This window comes from Aulostomus chinensis, chromosome 1 (genome assembly GCF_037954235.1).
Source record: "Aulostomus chinensis isolate RoL2024-O1b breed Wild chromosome 1, RoL_Achi_v1.0, whole genome shotgun sequence".
Lineage (NCBI taxonomy): Eukaryota > Metazoa > Chordata > Actinopteri > Syngnathiformes > Aulostomidae > Aulostomus > Aulostomus chinensis.
The window spans coordinates 55,832,248-55,848,074 of record NC_141320.1 but is presented as its reverse complement, the minus strand read 5'-3'; the positions used below and the strand labels follow the sequence as shown (position 1 = coordinate 55,848,074).

The following is a 15,827-nucleotide window of genomic DNA, read 5'->3' as shown; positions in this document are numbered from 1 at the left end:
TGGTCCACATTTCTATCTAGATATGTACCTGATGGTGGTCCACATTTCCATCTAGATATGTACCTGATGGTGGTCCACATTTCTATCTAGATATGTACCTGATGGAGGTCCACATTTCTATCTAGATATGTACCTGATGGAGGTCCACATTTCTATCTAGATCCGTCCCTGATGGAGGTCCACATTTCTTTCTAGATCCGTCCCTGATGGTGGTCCACATTTCTATCTAGATATGTCCCTGATGGTGGTCCACATTTCTATCTAGATATGTACCCGATGGTGGTCCACATTTCTATCTAGATATGTACCCGATGGTGGTCCACATTTCTATCTAGATCCGTCCCTGATGGTGGTCCACATTTCTATCTAGATATGTACCTGATGGAGGTCCACATTTCTATCTAGATATGTACCTGATGGTGGTCCACATTTCTATCTAGATATGTACCCGATGGTGGTCCACATTTCTATCTAGATATGTACCCGATGGTGGTCCACATTTCTATCTAGATATGTACCCGATGGTGGTCCACATTTCTATCTAGATATGTACCCGATGGTGGTCCACATTTCTATGTAGATCCGTCCCTGATGGTGGTCCACATTTCTATCTAGATATGTCCCTGATGGTGGTCCACATTTCTATCTAGATATGTCCCTGATGGTGGTCCACATTTCTATCTAGATATGTACTCGATCGTGGTCCACATTTCTATCTAGATATGTACTCGATCGTGGTCCACATTTCTATCTAGATATGTACTCGATCGTGGTCCACATTTCTATCTAGATATGTACTCGATCGTGGTCCACATTTCTATCTAGATATGTACCCGATGGTGGTCCACATTTCTATCTAGATATGTACCTGATGGTGGTCCACATTTCTATCTAGATATGTACCCGATGGTGGTCCACATTTCTATCTAGATATGTACCTGATGGTGGTCCACATTTCTATCTAGATATGTACCTGATGGTGGTCCACATTTCTATCTAGATATGTACCTGATGAACACATCAAAGTGTGGAGGGATGTATTTAAACTGATTCAGACAGATGAAAACCTGTGGGGACGGTTATTTACCCCAAGAATCTCTGAACAGACACAAACCTAACGCATGTCTGCAAATATCGACATGTGGAACATGAACATCTAAGAACATGTGGATTTCTACCAGGTGAAGGGCTGAGGTTGGAAGAAAACCTGAGAGCAGCCAGACAGACAGTGGACGGGAGCTTTTTTCTCGGTATCAAGGTTATTTTCCCTCAAACAAACTCCCTTAAAAAACCAAAAACAAGCACAAAAAGAAAGAAAAAACCATCTGGACCCATTAAAACAGAATAAAGTTACAATTGTTGATTAACAAAAAGGACAAAAACTATTTAAAACACAATCAATTGGATTTTTTTTTTAAATTAGACAAGCATTTAAAAAGATGAAAAGAGGCTCCAGTCGTTCTCATGGTTCACCTCAGTGGTTCAGCCTCTCAGGCCAAACTGTCCTCGGCTCCTTCCAGCAGCCTGTGCAGCCCCTGGGGCCCCGGTGAGGACTTGGGGGGCCATCATCTTCAACTTATCCCAGCCAGGTGAAGAAGAGACGCACGGATTCCAAGGCTCACTGCTCTGCACGTCACTTCCCCGCCACTTGAGGAAGACCTCGGTGTACATGACATCTTCTTCAAAGAGGACATCAAAGACCGACAGGAGCAGCACTGCGGGGACGCAGCAACAGAGCAGCTTTTATCATGGACTGATTTAGGGGCTTTGGAGCCAAAACACAAGACTCATCCCACCCTCCAGGGAGGTCAGGAGGTCAACACTCACTTTTGGGGTGATGCATCTCTGCCATCAGCTGCTAGAGGGCCAAGAGGGCCTGAAGTTGTTTGGGTCCATCGGTCAGAAACCTCTTGAGAAGCCTGACTCTCTTAGTCAGCCGTCCTGCATCCAGACAGTTGCGGTGCTCGCCTGAAACTAGCAGATAAACTGGTGGAAAATTTCTGAGTATTCAATTCCATGTCAGCAGGGTCACGACCCAGAACCAAATGAGGACAGTCAAAAAAAAACAAACAAAACACATGAGTCCCACGTACCGACGACGGCAGACCTGCACAGTCGTCAGCAAAGCTCTGAGGAACTCCACAGAAGCGGTCTGGCTTTCATCCAGGTTGGCTTGAAAAAGAGAGGAGGACAATCCAGGTTCACCATGATTGACCAACAGACCGATGTGGTCCCCTAACCCCACAACCAGAAAACACACACCTGCACCCAGTCCCAGATCTGCTTGTTGCTGGCCACGTCCCGCAGCAGCCTGTCCAGATGCTGCCTCATCTCTCTGGTGGTGAGGCTCTGAAAGACCATTAAAAACAGTTTCAAAATGCTCTTCGGCAACTCGCCGATTCAACAAACCGTCAACAACTGAAGTAATCAGAGCATGAACCCCAGACAGCCTGCTGACCTGCTTCCTGACACACTTGGTCAGGTCCCTGGATGAAGCAGCAGGGGACAGGTGGCCACGTCCACGCTTGACTGGAGGGAAAGAAAGACAATAAGGGGTTGAAGTTCAGTCCCGATCCTGTGAGATAGAGGCTTTAGCTGAAAGTTCCTACCTGTGACGTCGGCGCTGCGACGCCCGTCCCTCCAGTTGGACTCTCGGCGGGAGGGTCGCCAGCGGCCCCACGTGTCCCCTCGGCTCCTCGAATGGTCCCCTGCAGCAGGCTAGCAAAACAACATGAGATTTCAAGTCCAGTCACCAAGATTTCAGCCAGGACGGGCGGTGACAATGACTGGGACTTTACCGTTGGGATACTGTGTGCGGCGTCCTCTCCCTTTTGGGGCTCCTGCCTCTCATCACGAGGTGGGCTGCACCACCGATTTCCATTTTTGGAAGGGTTCCCCATGGCTCCTCCCCGTCTGCCTCCACCCTGCTGCTGCTGGATCTTGGAGCGGTCCCTCAAGGTCTCTCTCTCCTGCTGCTGGTGGATTGGACCAGTTCTCTTTGGCCCCTGGACCTCTTGCGGGGGAGTCAAGTTCACCTGCAGCACAGAGGAGGAGCAGGTTATTAACCATGTCATATCTGTCCAAGCAGCCATGTTGGTTTTTCCTTTAACTTGTCACCCGTTAATATTTACTGCTAAACGGGTCAGCATCAACCTTTCTAGGGTGCACAACACCTCACTTGAATTATTAGAACAAACAAGAGCTGATCTACTGAGAGATGATCCCTTGATAGTGATTCACAGGGTTGTTTGGAGCTTCAGGAAACTAAGCCTTCATCATCACATCTCAACTTTTACCACCCAGTAAAATTAACAGGATTCTGAATGCAGACGTTCACTTTCCTCAATGTTCTGCTGCTAATCTTCACAATTCACTCTCCAGGTCAAAGGACAGGAAAACCAAAAAAACAAAGAGGTTCAAACTTTGAGTGGTGTATTATGTTAAAAGCTATTAAACAGGTGGCGTGTATTCCAGAGTTAGATTAGTGCAGGTTAACATAATTGTTCACATAGGTTAGATTAGCGCAGGTTAACATAATTGTTCACATAGGTTAGATTAGCGCAGGTAAACATAATTGTTCACATATGTTAGATTAGCGCAGGTTATCATACTTGTTCACATAGGTTAGATTAGCGCAGGTTAACATAATTGTTCACATAGGTTAGATTAGCGCAGGTTATCATACTTGTTCACATAGGTTAGATTAGCGCAGGTTAACATAATTGTTCACACAGGTTAGATTAGCGCAGGTTAACATAACTGTTCACACAGGTTAGATTAGCACAGGTTAACATAATTGTTCACACAGGTTAGATTAGCGCAGGTAAACATAATTGTTCACACAGGTTAGATTAGCGCAGGTAAACATAATTGTTCACACAGGTTAGATTAGCGCAGGTTATCATAATTGTTCACACAGGTTAGATTAGCGCAGGTTATCATAATTGTTCACATAGGTTAGCTTAGCGCAGGTTAACATAATTGTTCACATAGGTTAGATTAGCACAGGTTAACATAATTGTTCACACAGGTTAGATTAGCGCAGGTTAACATAATTGTTCACACAGGTTAGATAAGCGCAGTTTGACATAATTGTTCACACAGGTTAGATTAGCGCAGGTTAGCATAATTGTTCACACAGGTTAGATTAGCGCAGGTTAGCATAATTGTTCACACAGGTTAGATTAGCGCAGGTTATCATAATTGTTCACACAGGTTAGATTAGCGCAGGTTAACATGATTGTTCAAATAGATTAGATGAGCGTAGGTGAACATGATTGTTCAAATAGATTAGATTAGCGCAGATTAACATGATTGTTCACATAGGTTAGATTAGCGCAGGTTAAAATAATTGTTCACATAGGTTAGATTAGCGCAGGTTAACATAATTGTTCACATTGGTTACATTAGCGCAGGTTAGCATAATTGTTCACATAGGTTACATTAGCGCATGTTAGCATAGTTGTTCACATAGGTTAGCTTAGCGCAGGTTATCATAATTGTTCACATAAGTTAGCTTAGCGCAGGTTAACATAATTGTTAACATAGGATAGATTAGCGCAGGGTAACATAATTGTTCACATTGGTTAGATTAGCCCAGGTTAACATAATTGTTCACATAGGTTAGCTTAGCGCAGGTTAACATAATTGTTAACATAGGATAGATTAGCGCAGGGTAACATAATTGTTCACATTGGTTAGCTTAGCGCAGGTTAACATAATTGTTCACATAGGTTTGCTTAGCGCAGGTTAGCATAATTGTTCACATAGGTTTGCTTAGCGCAGGTTAACATAATTGTTCACACAGGTTACATTAGCGCAGGTTAGCATAATTGTTCACATAGGTTACATTAGCGCATGTTAGCATAATTGTTCACATAGGTTAGCTTAGCGCAGGTTATCATAATTGTTCACATAGGTTAGCTTAGCGCAGGTTAACATAATTGTTCACACAGGTTACATTAGCGCAGGTTAGCATAATTGTTCACATAGGTTACATTAGCGCATGTTAGCATAATTGTTCAAATAGGTTAGCTTAGCGCAGGTTATCATAATTGTTCACATAGGTTAGCTTAGCGCAGGTTAACATAATTGTTCACATAGGTTAGCTTAGCGCAGGTTAGCATAATTGTTCACATAGGTTTGCTTAGCGCAGGTTAACATAATTGTTCACACAGGTTACATTAGCGCAGGTTAGCATAATTGTTCACATAGGTTAGATTAGCGCATGTTAGCATAATTGTTCACATAGGTTACATTAGCGCATGTTAGCATAATTGTTCACATAGGTTAGCTTAGCGCAGGTTATCATAATTGTTCACATAGGTTAGCTTAGCGCAGGTTATCATAATTGTTCACATAGGTTAGCTTAGCGCAGGTTAACATAATTGTTCACACAGGTTAGCTTAGCGCAGGTTAACATAATTGTTCACACAGGTCACATTAGCGCAGGTTAGCATAATTGTTCACATAGGTTACATTAGCGCATGTTAGCATAATTGTTCACATAGGTTAGCTTAGCGCAGGTTAACATAATTGTTCACATTGGTTAGCTTAGCGCAGGTTAACATAATTGTTCACATAGGTTAGATTCGCGCAGGTTAACATAATTGTTCACATAGGTTAGATTCGCGCAGGTTAACATAATTGTTCACACAGGTTAGATTAGCGCAGGTTAACATAATTGTTCACACAGGTTAGATTAGCGCAGGTTAACATAATTGTTCACATAGGTTAGATTAGCGCAGGTTATCATAATTGTTCACACAGGTTAGATTGGCGCAGGTTATCATAATTGTTTACATAGGTTAGATTAGTGCAGGTTAACATAATTGTTCACACAGGTTAGATTAGCGCAGGTTAACATAATTGTTCACACAGGTTAGATTAGCGCAGGTTAACATAATTGTTCACATAGGTTAGTTTAGCGCAGGTTATCTTAACTGTTCACATAGATTAGATTAGCGCAGGTTAACATAATTCTTCACACAGGTTAGATTAGCGCAGGTTAGCATAATTGTTCACATAGGTTAGATTAGCGCAGGTTAACATAATTGTTCACATAGGTTAGTTTAGCGCAGGTTAGCATAATTGTTCACATAGGTTAGATTAGCGCAGGTTAGCATAATTGTTCACACAGGTTAGATTAGCGCAGGTTAACATAATTGTTCACATAGGTTAGATTAGCGCAGGTTAACATAATTGTTCACATAGGTTAGATTAGCGCAGGTTAACATAATTGTTCACATAGGTTAGCTTAGCGCAGGTTAGCATAACTTTAACTGACTAATAATCCTATATTTTCCCCCTGAAACCATGCAGTGTTTTCCTCCACCTTCATTTCATTGACAATTCTTGAACTTTAACTTGCTAGCAGTCCCATGGCTAAAGGTTGTTCGAATTGTTGCGTCACCTTCAAAGGTACAAGCTCCTACATTTGCGGTCGACTCACCTGGACGCGCTCTCCCGCCTTGTATCGGAGCAGAGACACATTCTGGTTGGTCCTCAGACGGAAATCAGTGCAGGAAAAAGCCATTAATGGTCCAAAATAAAGTGCAGACCGGTGCTGAGGACAGTGTTTGGTTGTCACTGCCGCCAGCAACGGCCGACTGAGGAATGCTGCGTCACTTCCGGGTCTTATACTCTCGATTTCGAACGCAGACGCATCAAAGGAATGATGAGAATTAAAACATTTGAATGATACCCGCGGAGTGGGCGGGGCTTAACATCAAAGAGGCTCAGATTCTGAACAGCACCATCTGCTGGACGACTTTAAAAGTGCAACTTAAAACTCTGGACTCAACTCAATGTGTGGGAGGTTTGAGGGCGTCTGCAAGTCAAAGTTTACTTTTATATCCTCGCTTTATTGTGTGATTCTACTGATTCTACACTGAATTTAGTAGAATAACCACCTAAAGTGAGTAGATGGAACAATACAGCGAAATGAAGACAAATACATTTGAATGGACCGCTCAGCACCACAGTCCTGTCCTTTTGATACCATCATCAGAGACCGGCTCATTCAGGTTTGATGTGGGTTTTCCACACCTTCAGGAACATTTTTGAATCACCAAACAGTCACTGAAACGTCTGTTTAGACAAGAGAACAAACCTAGAAACCTGGTCTCTTGCTGCCCTCTACTGGCGAGATACCCCAGGAGAGGAGAACATCAGAAATATTTTCTCAGGTTGTGTTTGCTTTGACATGATTGAGATTTATTGAACATCAATCAAAATTGCTGGTTTCAACCAGATCTCTATTGAAAATCCACCTTTTCTTCTCCCTCTGATGGCACTGCTTTTTTTCCAATTTATTGAGATCTTGACATGAAATTTGAAGTCAAAAGAAAACTTGTCTGACTTCAAATAAAATCCTCTTCTGAGTCGAGAACCTGTAGCGTTGCGCCTCTGTCCGGCTGGTGAAACTTTTATTACTTTTTGAGAACATAGAACTTGAAGAGAACAATGACAGCAAGGACCCAGACTCACAATGTCATCCCAAAAGGATCAAATCGTGGATCTTTTCTCTGGAACCTCAGAGTTCTCCAGACTGACACTGTTGAGATGTGCTCTCGTTTCATTTTGGTTGTTAAATATGTTGTGATTTTTTGGGTTTATTAATTTACCCCAGTTTGTTCATTCTGACGTCATACGTCACGTGACCCCAATCAAGACACAAACACACCCACCTAAAAATAATTGCTCACCTGAGAGGATTCTAAAAAGTCAGACTTTTCAAAGTCAGATTCTCTTCTCAGGCTCATCAATCCTGAGACTCAGACTCAGACAGGAAATGGAGTTCCTTCTTCTTCTACCATCTTCAAGGAGTTCTGGCTCCAATCCAGGTGGAGGTTCTCCTCCATGAGTTCTGGAGGTCAGTGATTAAAGGTCAGAACCTGTGTTTTAGAATGGAGAATTTATATTCAGCAGAGCTTCTCAGTGTTTCAAAGAGTTTTATTAATGCAGGTCCTGTGTTAGGGGCTCACTTCAACATGTTAAAACATCATCAGTGTCCAGCGCCACCTTGTGTTCTTCTCCATTTATGTGGACACCTTTAATATTTGTGGTCTCTGAACCACTGTAGGAGGGGCTCGATATAAAGAGCTGGAAGCAGCAGGGAGGGGTGTCATGTCTCAGAGTCTGTCTTTTATTTTGTGTCCTGGTCCTGGTCAGGGGGGACCAGGGCCACACACGATAGAGAGAGAGCTCCCTCACCTTCCACTCTCAAGAAAACCAGCCAACTTGACGGTCCAAAGACAAAGTAGCAGTTGATTTAGCTTCGGAGGTGAGCAGAGCCAACACAACAAACCAAACTAACCAAGATCCCTGCCTGTCCTGAAGACATAAATGTAAACCAAAAGACAGTGAAGAACCGAACTCCTGATCCAAGAACAGAGAACAATGACAGGAAATAACAAAGCTCCTCCCTCCTGCTGCTGCCACTGGAAGCCAAAGTACGATCAACAATTCTTTACTAATGACTGACTTCTCCAGAGGGTTCACAAATGGCTCACAGCACACTAGGCTGCTCCAGGAGGTCCAGACATGTCCCTGAGCTAGAAAACACTTGACACATGGGAGGGGGGTCATGTCTCATGGTCTGTCTTATTTTGATATCCCATTTGTGTCCTGTTCTTCCTGTTTTAGTTTGATGTCGAACCTCCCCTCTCATTTTCAGGTGACTTCACTTCCCCTTGTCTTCTGTTTGCCTGAGTCTCTGGGTGCATCCCAAGAGACGTCAGGACTCTGACAGGGACGACCTCAGCAGAGACTCCTCTGTTCAGAGGAAAGGAGAGCTGAGAGAAGACTTTTTGACATCACTCTACATCCTGAGGGACGATCGTTTACAAAGTTCTATTTAATATAGGACACATAAAATCAAACAATGTGAAGCAGGCTGATGAACAATAAATCAAATATAAAAATGCTTTATTTTAAGATCTAGAATATCTTGTGAATATCTGGAGCTTCATTCCAGCAGCAGACCTCCTCAGGTGATGACTTCATATTTGACATGTTTACCATTCAATGAGACTCATTGTCAGTCCATTGAAATCTACTGGTGTTCCTGGTGAGTTGATTTAACAACATGAGCTGACAGAACCTACATTCAGGTAGGAACCACCACATCCAGGGGTCTGGACCTTTGAGCAGGAAGAGCCATCAAAGTAGCAGACTAAGCTAGCAGACGTTAGCATTGAGAAGAAACTGATACCTGAGCCTCCTTTTGGGTCTGGACCTTTGAGCAGGCAGAGCCATCAAAGTAGCAGACTAAGCTAGCAGACATTAGCATTGAGAAGAAACTGATACCTGAGCATACTTTTGGGTCTGGTCAGGTGATGACACAATAAAATGACATCATTGTCAGACTGACGCCTGCTCAACACTGACCAAACACTGCCCTATTGCATTGTGGGAAATTTCTGCTTGGTTTGTGTCCATCAATACACACAAAGAAGTTTGACTCATGCTGCCGTAACCCGGATTCGAACCGGGGTTGCTGCGGCCACAACGCAGAGTACTGACCACTATAGGATCAGGGCCTCCTCAACAGCAGCTTGAGCTTCTATGTCTTTGTCTCAGGTGAGATCAAAGAAAGAATGCAAAGATCAAACACAAAACTCTGAGATTAAAGATTGAAGTTCCCCAAGGTTCAGTTTTAGCTCAGACCCTCTTCAAGGTGGAACCAGCAGAGGAGCTCAGTAGAGACAACTGGACAGCAGCAGGACAGAACAGAGGCTCTCCACAATGGCAGGAGACAGGAAACAGGTGTGGACCATCTGGGCTTCTGTCCACTTTGATGTTTTTCAAACATTGAAGGAAATTGTAAAAATCAACATTGTGGTAAACGTTGGTTTGCCAGTGTGTTTACATCAGGATTTCTATTTGAGAGTGTTTGCTCATCTGTTCCAGAAGCTTCTTCTAGAGTTGACCCTGGATGAGTGGAGGGACCTTTTTGACCATCAGGACTGGTTTTTGATGGCCTGATGGTGCATCGGGGTCATCATGGTCCTCCACCATCTGCAGGGGTTCCTGGACTGTTGTGGTGTTTGTGGGAACTGCAGGGGGGAGCCCTCAGACCTGGAGAGGAAATCCTGACACCAGCAGACCCCTCACCACCTGCAGCCTTTTTCCAGCTCCACCAAACCCACCATTCACTGCCTCCTCATCATCTGGGCATCAAAAGCAGCTCAGACCTGCTGCAGCTCAGAGACCTCAGCCATTTTTAGGATGTCGCCATGATTCTCCTTCACAGGATTTTCATTCAGAAACAAGAGAACTGTCAAAGACCACAACAGTTTTCAGCTTGCTGCTAAACAGTACTTCAACTTCCATTCCACTGTGTAATGGCAGTGACTGATGTGTACTATATGCAGTACTAATCAAGTACAGCCCTGACTGATACTTTATCTCCAATGATAGGAAGGATAAGAATGTTGAAATGGACCCAGCAGGAAGAGAATCTCAAGTCATGGCAACTTTACTGAGCAGCACTCAGTTAAGTTCAGGAAACACCAGACAGTTTTACCACCTGTAAATGAAGTAGTCAGTAAAATAAATACTACACTGAACAGTAGTGGAGGGAGAGCAGAGCTGGAAATGAGACCTTACTGGAGGGAATGAATCTAGAAATGTTAGAGTTCTTTCAGTTGAAGACATCAGAATTGGGAGGGATGTTCTGGACGTTTTCATCCATTTTTATTTCATCCAGATAAACAAATCATGTGTTCTACTTGGGCAGAACACGCCTTTAAAAAGTATTTAGAAAGAATCAGTTTGTCTTAGGAGATATTCAAGCTACAGCTCCTCGTTCAGAATATAATATTTAGGTGTTGTTAGCAATAATACTGCAGGTTATCGGTGATGACGGCCATATTGTTGATCATATTCATCTGGACTCTACCAGGAGTTGGGGCACCAATCAAGATGAGCTCTCATGAGACTAAAGACGTCCTCACAGTCCTGCTCCAAATGGCTGTTCTGACCCTCCAGTCCTTCAGGACCACTGGACCCACGAGTCCTGATTCCAGATGATAGCTGATCAAATGAAGCAAGAGCTTCCAGCTGTTATGAAGGTTCATTCACTTCAGTGAGAACCAGCAGTGCAGTGAGTCCAGACTGATTTGACCAAATCCACCGTCTTGGAGACCCTTTGAGATCAACGTGTCCGATAGCATCAGTTTATCAGCTCAGTGGATGAGGGCATGGGGCTCATTCAGGTTTCCAGTGGTCAGCAACCATCTGGTTCTGTCAGTGAGAGATTTGTTGTTGAAATGTTTCAAAGAGTCTTGAACCAGCTGGTGTTTGGCTCCACCCTCATAGATCCCAGGGAGAACAAGGGGCCCAATCTGCTTCTAGAAGATGGTGCTGACAATGAAACCATGCTCAGGTAGCAGGTTTAGATCTGATACAGGTGCTTCAAGAAGTCCTGAACCTCTGCTCTCAGACGACAAACTGGTTTGAGGACTCACCTGGTGGTCCAGAGCTTGAGATGAAGCTGCAGCTGCTTCACTAGAGGAACACACAGAACATGAAGGTGGAGCAGTTTGCTGAACATTGCTAGGAACGCTATGAAGGTGCTTGTGAGAACCTGCAGATGTGAGGAACCGATGCCTCCAGCCTTGCTGGTACAGAACAATCAGAACTTGGGTCCAGGACAGGAACCAGGTTCAACTCTGTATCAGAACTTGGGTCCAGGACAGGAACCAGGTTCAACTCTGCTGACTGCTGCATGGAGTTTCTGACACATGAAACAACTCAGCCTGGTTGGGCCTCCCAGGGTGAGAGTGCTGCTGGCTGCTTCAGCAGTCGGGCTCTCAAGCCCCTCCCTCTGGGACTCCTTCATTTCCATCAATGTTCTCCTCTGTTGTTGCAGAAATGAGGAAGAATTCACCATGGCAGCATCAGGAGACAAAAGAAACCAGAATGAGCTTTGAGAAGTTGGTCACACGCAGCGAGGGAGGGGTCTTCCTGAGATGGGAGGAGCTGCTCATCCACCCAGATGGAGAAGCAGTTGATCCTGCTCTTCTGACGCCAGAAGGAAGAGAGTGAGGTGAGCTGACCCTGCTGTCATGGCAACGTGGAAACATTCCACTCCATCAGCGGTGCCTCCATCAGATGCACTCGTCTGTAGGAAGACAGAAGTAAAGACAAAACAATAGAATAAAACAATAAAGTCTACATGAATGGAGTGATGAAATGATCACATGACATCATCAGCTGAATGTATGATGTCATGCTGCTTCTGTGGTGAGGTCACTGCCAGGAGAGAGAACAAACGACTGATGAGATGGAGAAAACCGACACATGAAACAGGAAATGATGTCACTCACATCAGGCTTTGAGAAATCTGAGTAGTAGAAGTCAGTTTTCTATGGAACGTTTCCAGACAAGAAAAATATCCAACATTCATGAAATCATCTGCTTTTCTCCATTGGGTCACTAAGGGGCAGCACCTACCTGCAACTCCTGGGAGCCCTCAGTCTCACCTCATTTTCAGGCTCCAACTAAAATGAAGCTTCAACTCTTCTGAATCCTCTCCACCTGTCAGATCTGTTTGAAACTTCCAGGTTTGATCAACATCCCAGTCTGAACACATCTACAGGTCAATAGTGACCACAGCGCCACCTACTGGCAGCAGGAAATGACAGATTTGACACTGAGATGTCCTCATTTAGCCTGTTCATGGTGTCCTGCTCAGATGTGGTCAGACCCACCCTGAGAGTTTGGGGAGAACCCTTGAAGCCTGGGACTTCAGGTCAAACGCTGAGACCACGGCGTGATGAAGAGTTCTGATGATTCATCAGCACAATAAGACTCTGAGAACTCCTCCCTCCCTGGTTGATCTGAGTCAAAGTTCCCATGTCTGATCAACTTCCTTTCCTGATGACATCACTGCTGCAGGTGAACAGTTAGCATTGCTCTGTTTGATGAAGCTGCGTTCAGGGAATGAGGAAGTTTCCCTTTGTGTCACTGCTTCTCTACTAATCTGATCTCTGATCAGTTCACCAAGAAGAGTCTGGGGTCAGGGGCTTGATGAGTAGAGCTGTCAGGAGGAGGCTGCTCTGATTGGTTCCTGACACTGAAACAAGGCCTTCATATATTTATGATGACATCACCAATAGGAGCCTTCCCAGTCTGTCAGGGGGTAGAATTCAGTCAGCACCAATGACATCAGAGTCAGAGTTTAAACATCAGAGACAGACATCAAAGCCTCTCCTATAATACAACAAATATACTGTCATATTTTGGAAACTCTACTGCAATTAATGGTGGGAATCTTTGGACACCTCACGATTCGATAATTAAAATTCAGGGGCTACGATTCAATCACAAAATGATTATTGATGCATCTTTAATTTATGTTTATTGATGCACTTTTTCACATTTTTGCAACAATTTTCTAAAAACAATATATTTGGAATAAAAACAAGAGTTGAACTCATTTCTATTGTATTTTATTTTGCTGTTGAAAAAAAACACATTGGTACCTTTTGGGAAGCCTGGAAATGAGAGGAAAACGTAGCTCATTCCCACCTCACCAGTCAAGAGGGTCCCCAGAGACGGAGAGGTGGAGAACTACAGTACTTCTTAACTTCTTCCTGAGCCCTGGCACAGGCAGACCTGCTGGGCTGTTGCACTTGAGCATTAGTAAAGTTCTGTCCCAGCAGGCTCTCCAGCCGAGATGACGACAAAGTCCTTCTTTTGGGAGCTCGGTGGTCCTCCTCCCTCACAGCAGGGTTTGTTCCTGGTCCTCTTGCTCATCTTGCTGTGGGTAACTACACAATGAGAGGAATTGTAGTTCTTTATGATCAGGCTGCACTGACAAGTGGTGAAAGACTCTGCAGCTGCTCCAGGATGCAGCTGCACACATATTGACAGGAAATAGGAAGAGAGACCATATCACCCAGTCTTAGCTTCGCTGCACCGGCTTCCAATAAAATCCATCTTTTCTAGCTCTTAAAGGAAAATTCAGGCACAAAATGAACCTTAGGTGTGTTCTTGTATCATTATTATTATTATTATTATTATTGTTATTATTATTGACAATTGCAGGGATTTGGTTATACTGGTACTGGTTTTCGGTGCATACCGCTAATTATCTCCTAATGCAGGTTGTGGGGGCAGCAGATAAACAGACAAATTAACAATAACATACACTTAAAGCAGCATAAAGCCTCAGTAGTGATAAAGTAGAGCCTTGATGTGGAAACAAAATCACTGAGAACTTTAAGTGTACAGAACGTTTAATACAAGACAAGTCTATAAAGAACAGTTAAAAGGAGTGTGGATGGCTGTTTACACTTTAATTCAGCTGTAGAAGAAGAAGAAGAAGAACTTCAGTGTGAAAATTCATCCTGTATGTTACAGCCGGCCCTCCCGGACATCGGAAGTCCAACTAGTCCGTTGCATAGCAACCGTGTATTTGCTTCAGTGGTGCCCAGCAGCCGGCCTGAGCAGGACCACTCTGTCTGTGTAGGAGCAGGCATGGGCAGAATGGGCAAAGAAGTTTTTCCATTGTGTCGTCTCAAGTTTCCTGATCTGAGGAGCTTTAGCAACTAACTCCGCAAAATTAATGTCTCTAAAATGTGTGTTTTCATGTGTGTTCTCATAATTATTTGCTGTGTAAACACATTGTCTACACAGACCATAATCCACTCACTTTCCTTCAGGGTTCAGTGCCAGGTCGTGACTAATGGTTTCTCTCCAGTGTGCAATTTCATGTGTCTTTTCAGATTTCCTTTTTCTGAGAATCTTTTGTCACAAAATGAGCAGGGGAATGGTTTCTCTCCAGTGTGCAATCTCATGTGTTTTTTCAGACTTCCCTGAACAGGGAATCTTTTCCCACAAACTGAGCAGGGGAATGGTTTCTCCCCAGTATGTGTTCTCGTGTCTTTTCAGACATCCCTTTTCTGAAAATTTTGTGCCACAAACTGAGCAGGGGAATGGTTTCTCTGCAGTATGTGTTCTCATGTGTCTTTTCAGACATCCCTTGTCTGAGAGTCCTTTGCCACAAACCGAGCAGGGGAATGGTTTCTCTCCAGTGTGCATTCTCGTGTCTTTTCCGATGTCGCTTTTCTGAGAATATTGTGCCACAAACTGAGCAGGGGAATGGTTTCTCCCCAGTGTGTGTTCTAATGTGTAAAACCAAACTCTTTCTGTAATTAAAACCTTGAGTGCATGTTGAGCACCTAAAGGGACACTCATCCTTACTGACTTCTGTCTGAGATTCAGAAGGACCAAAGTTCACGTTCCTGATGATTTCTGATTCTCTTTCAGTCTTGCTGGCTGGTTCTGGTTCTGGTTCTGGTTCTCCACTCTCTTCTCCATCAGCTTCTGTTTTCAGAGGATGAACTGGGATGCTGCTCAGAGACTCTTCTTTCAAGTTCTCCTCAGTTAGACTCTGGTGAAGCTGTGGGAACTGAGGTTTCTCTTCGTCCCCTTCACTCTTCACAGGGACCAGAGTGCAGGGTAACGTGGTGATATCAGCCTCCTGCTGCCCTTGAAGCTGCGCTCCCTCCTCACTGGTCCAGAGCTCCTCCCACTCCTCTTTAATGTGGGGGGGCTCTGGGTCCTGCTGCTCAGGGGGAACCTCTTCTTTAATCACCAGCAGCTGCTCCACATCTGCAGGACACAAACAGCAACATCAGAATCTCTTCATTTGACTCTGAAACAGCGGAGCAACAGACAGAAACAGAAATCAACTAAGATCTGTTATCACGTAACTTCAAACTGAACATACTTGAATGACTGCAGATGTGTATGATGGTGTCCAATTGACTAATAAAAGTAGGGCTGCATTTCAAAATAAGAGCATATTAATAAAA

At 44.0% G+C, this 15,827-nt stretch overlaps 1 protein-coding gene across 3 annotated transcripts; it reads right to left on the bottom strand.

Annotated features, from left to right (window-relative positions):
• Positions 1-985: 985 nt before the first annotated feature.
• Positions 986-6,638, bottom strand: LOC147272283 (uncharacterized). 3 transcript variants are annotated; one of them, XM_086208983.1, is made up of 8 exons: positions 6,452-6,638; positions 2,799-3,035; positions 2,610-2,718; positions 2,459-2,529; positions 2,263-2,349; positions 2,094-2,172; positions 1,828-1,986; positions 986-1,715 (listed from the first exon to the last, which is right to left on the bottom strand). In XM_086208983.1, exons 1-6 carry the CDS (start codon positions 6,533-6,535, stop codon positions 2,119-2,121), a joined length of 642 nt encoding a protein of 213 aa, XP_086065109.1. In that variant the 5' UTR covers positions 6,536-6,638; the 3' UTR covers positions 986-1,715; positions 1,828-1,986; positions 2,094-2,118. The 3 variants fall into 3 exon arrangements, with proteins under 3 accessions (XP_086065109.1, XP_086065187.1, XP_086065035.1); XM_086209061.1 differs by having other exon boundaries at positions 1,828-1,968; XM_086208909.1 differs by having other exon boundaries at positions 990-1,715; positions 1,828-1,974; positions 6,452-6,637.
• Between the last annotated feature and the right edge of the window lie 9,189 nt (positions 6,639-15,827).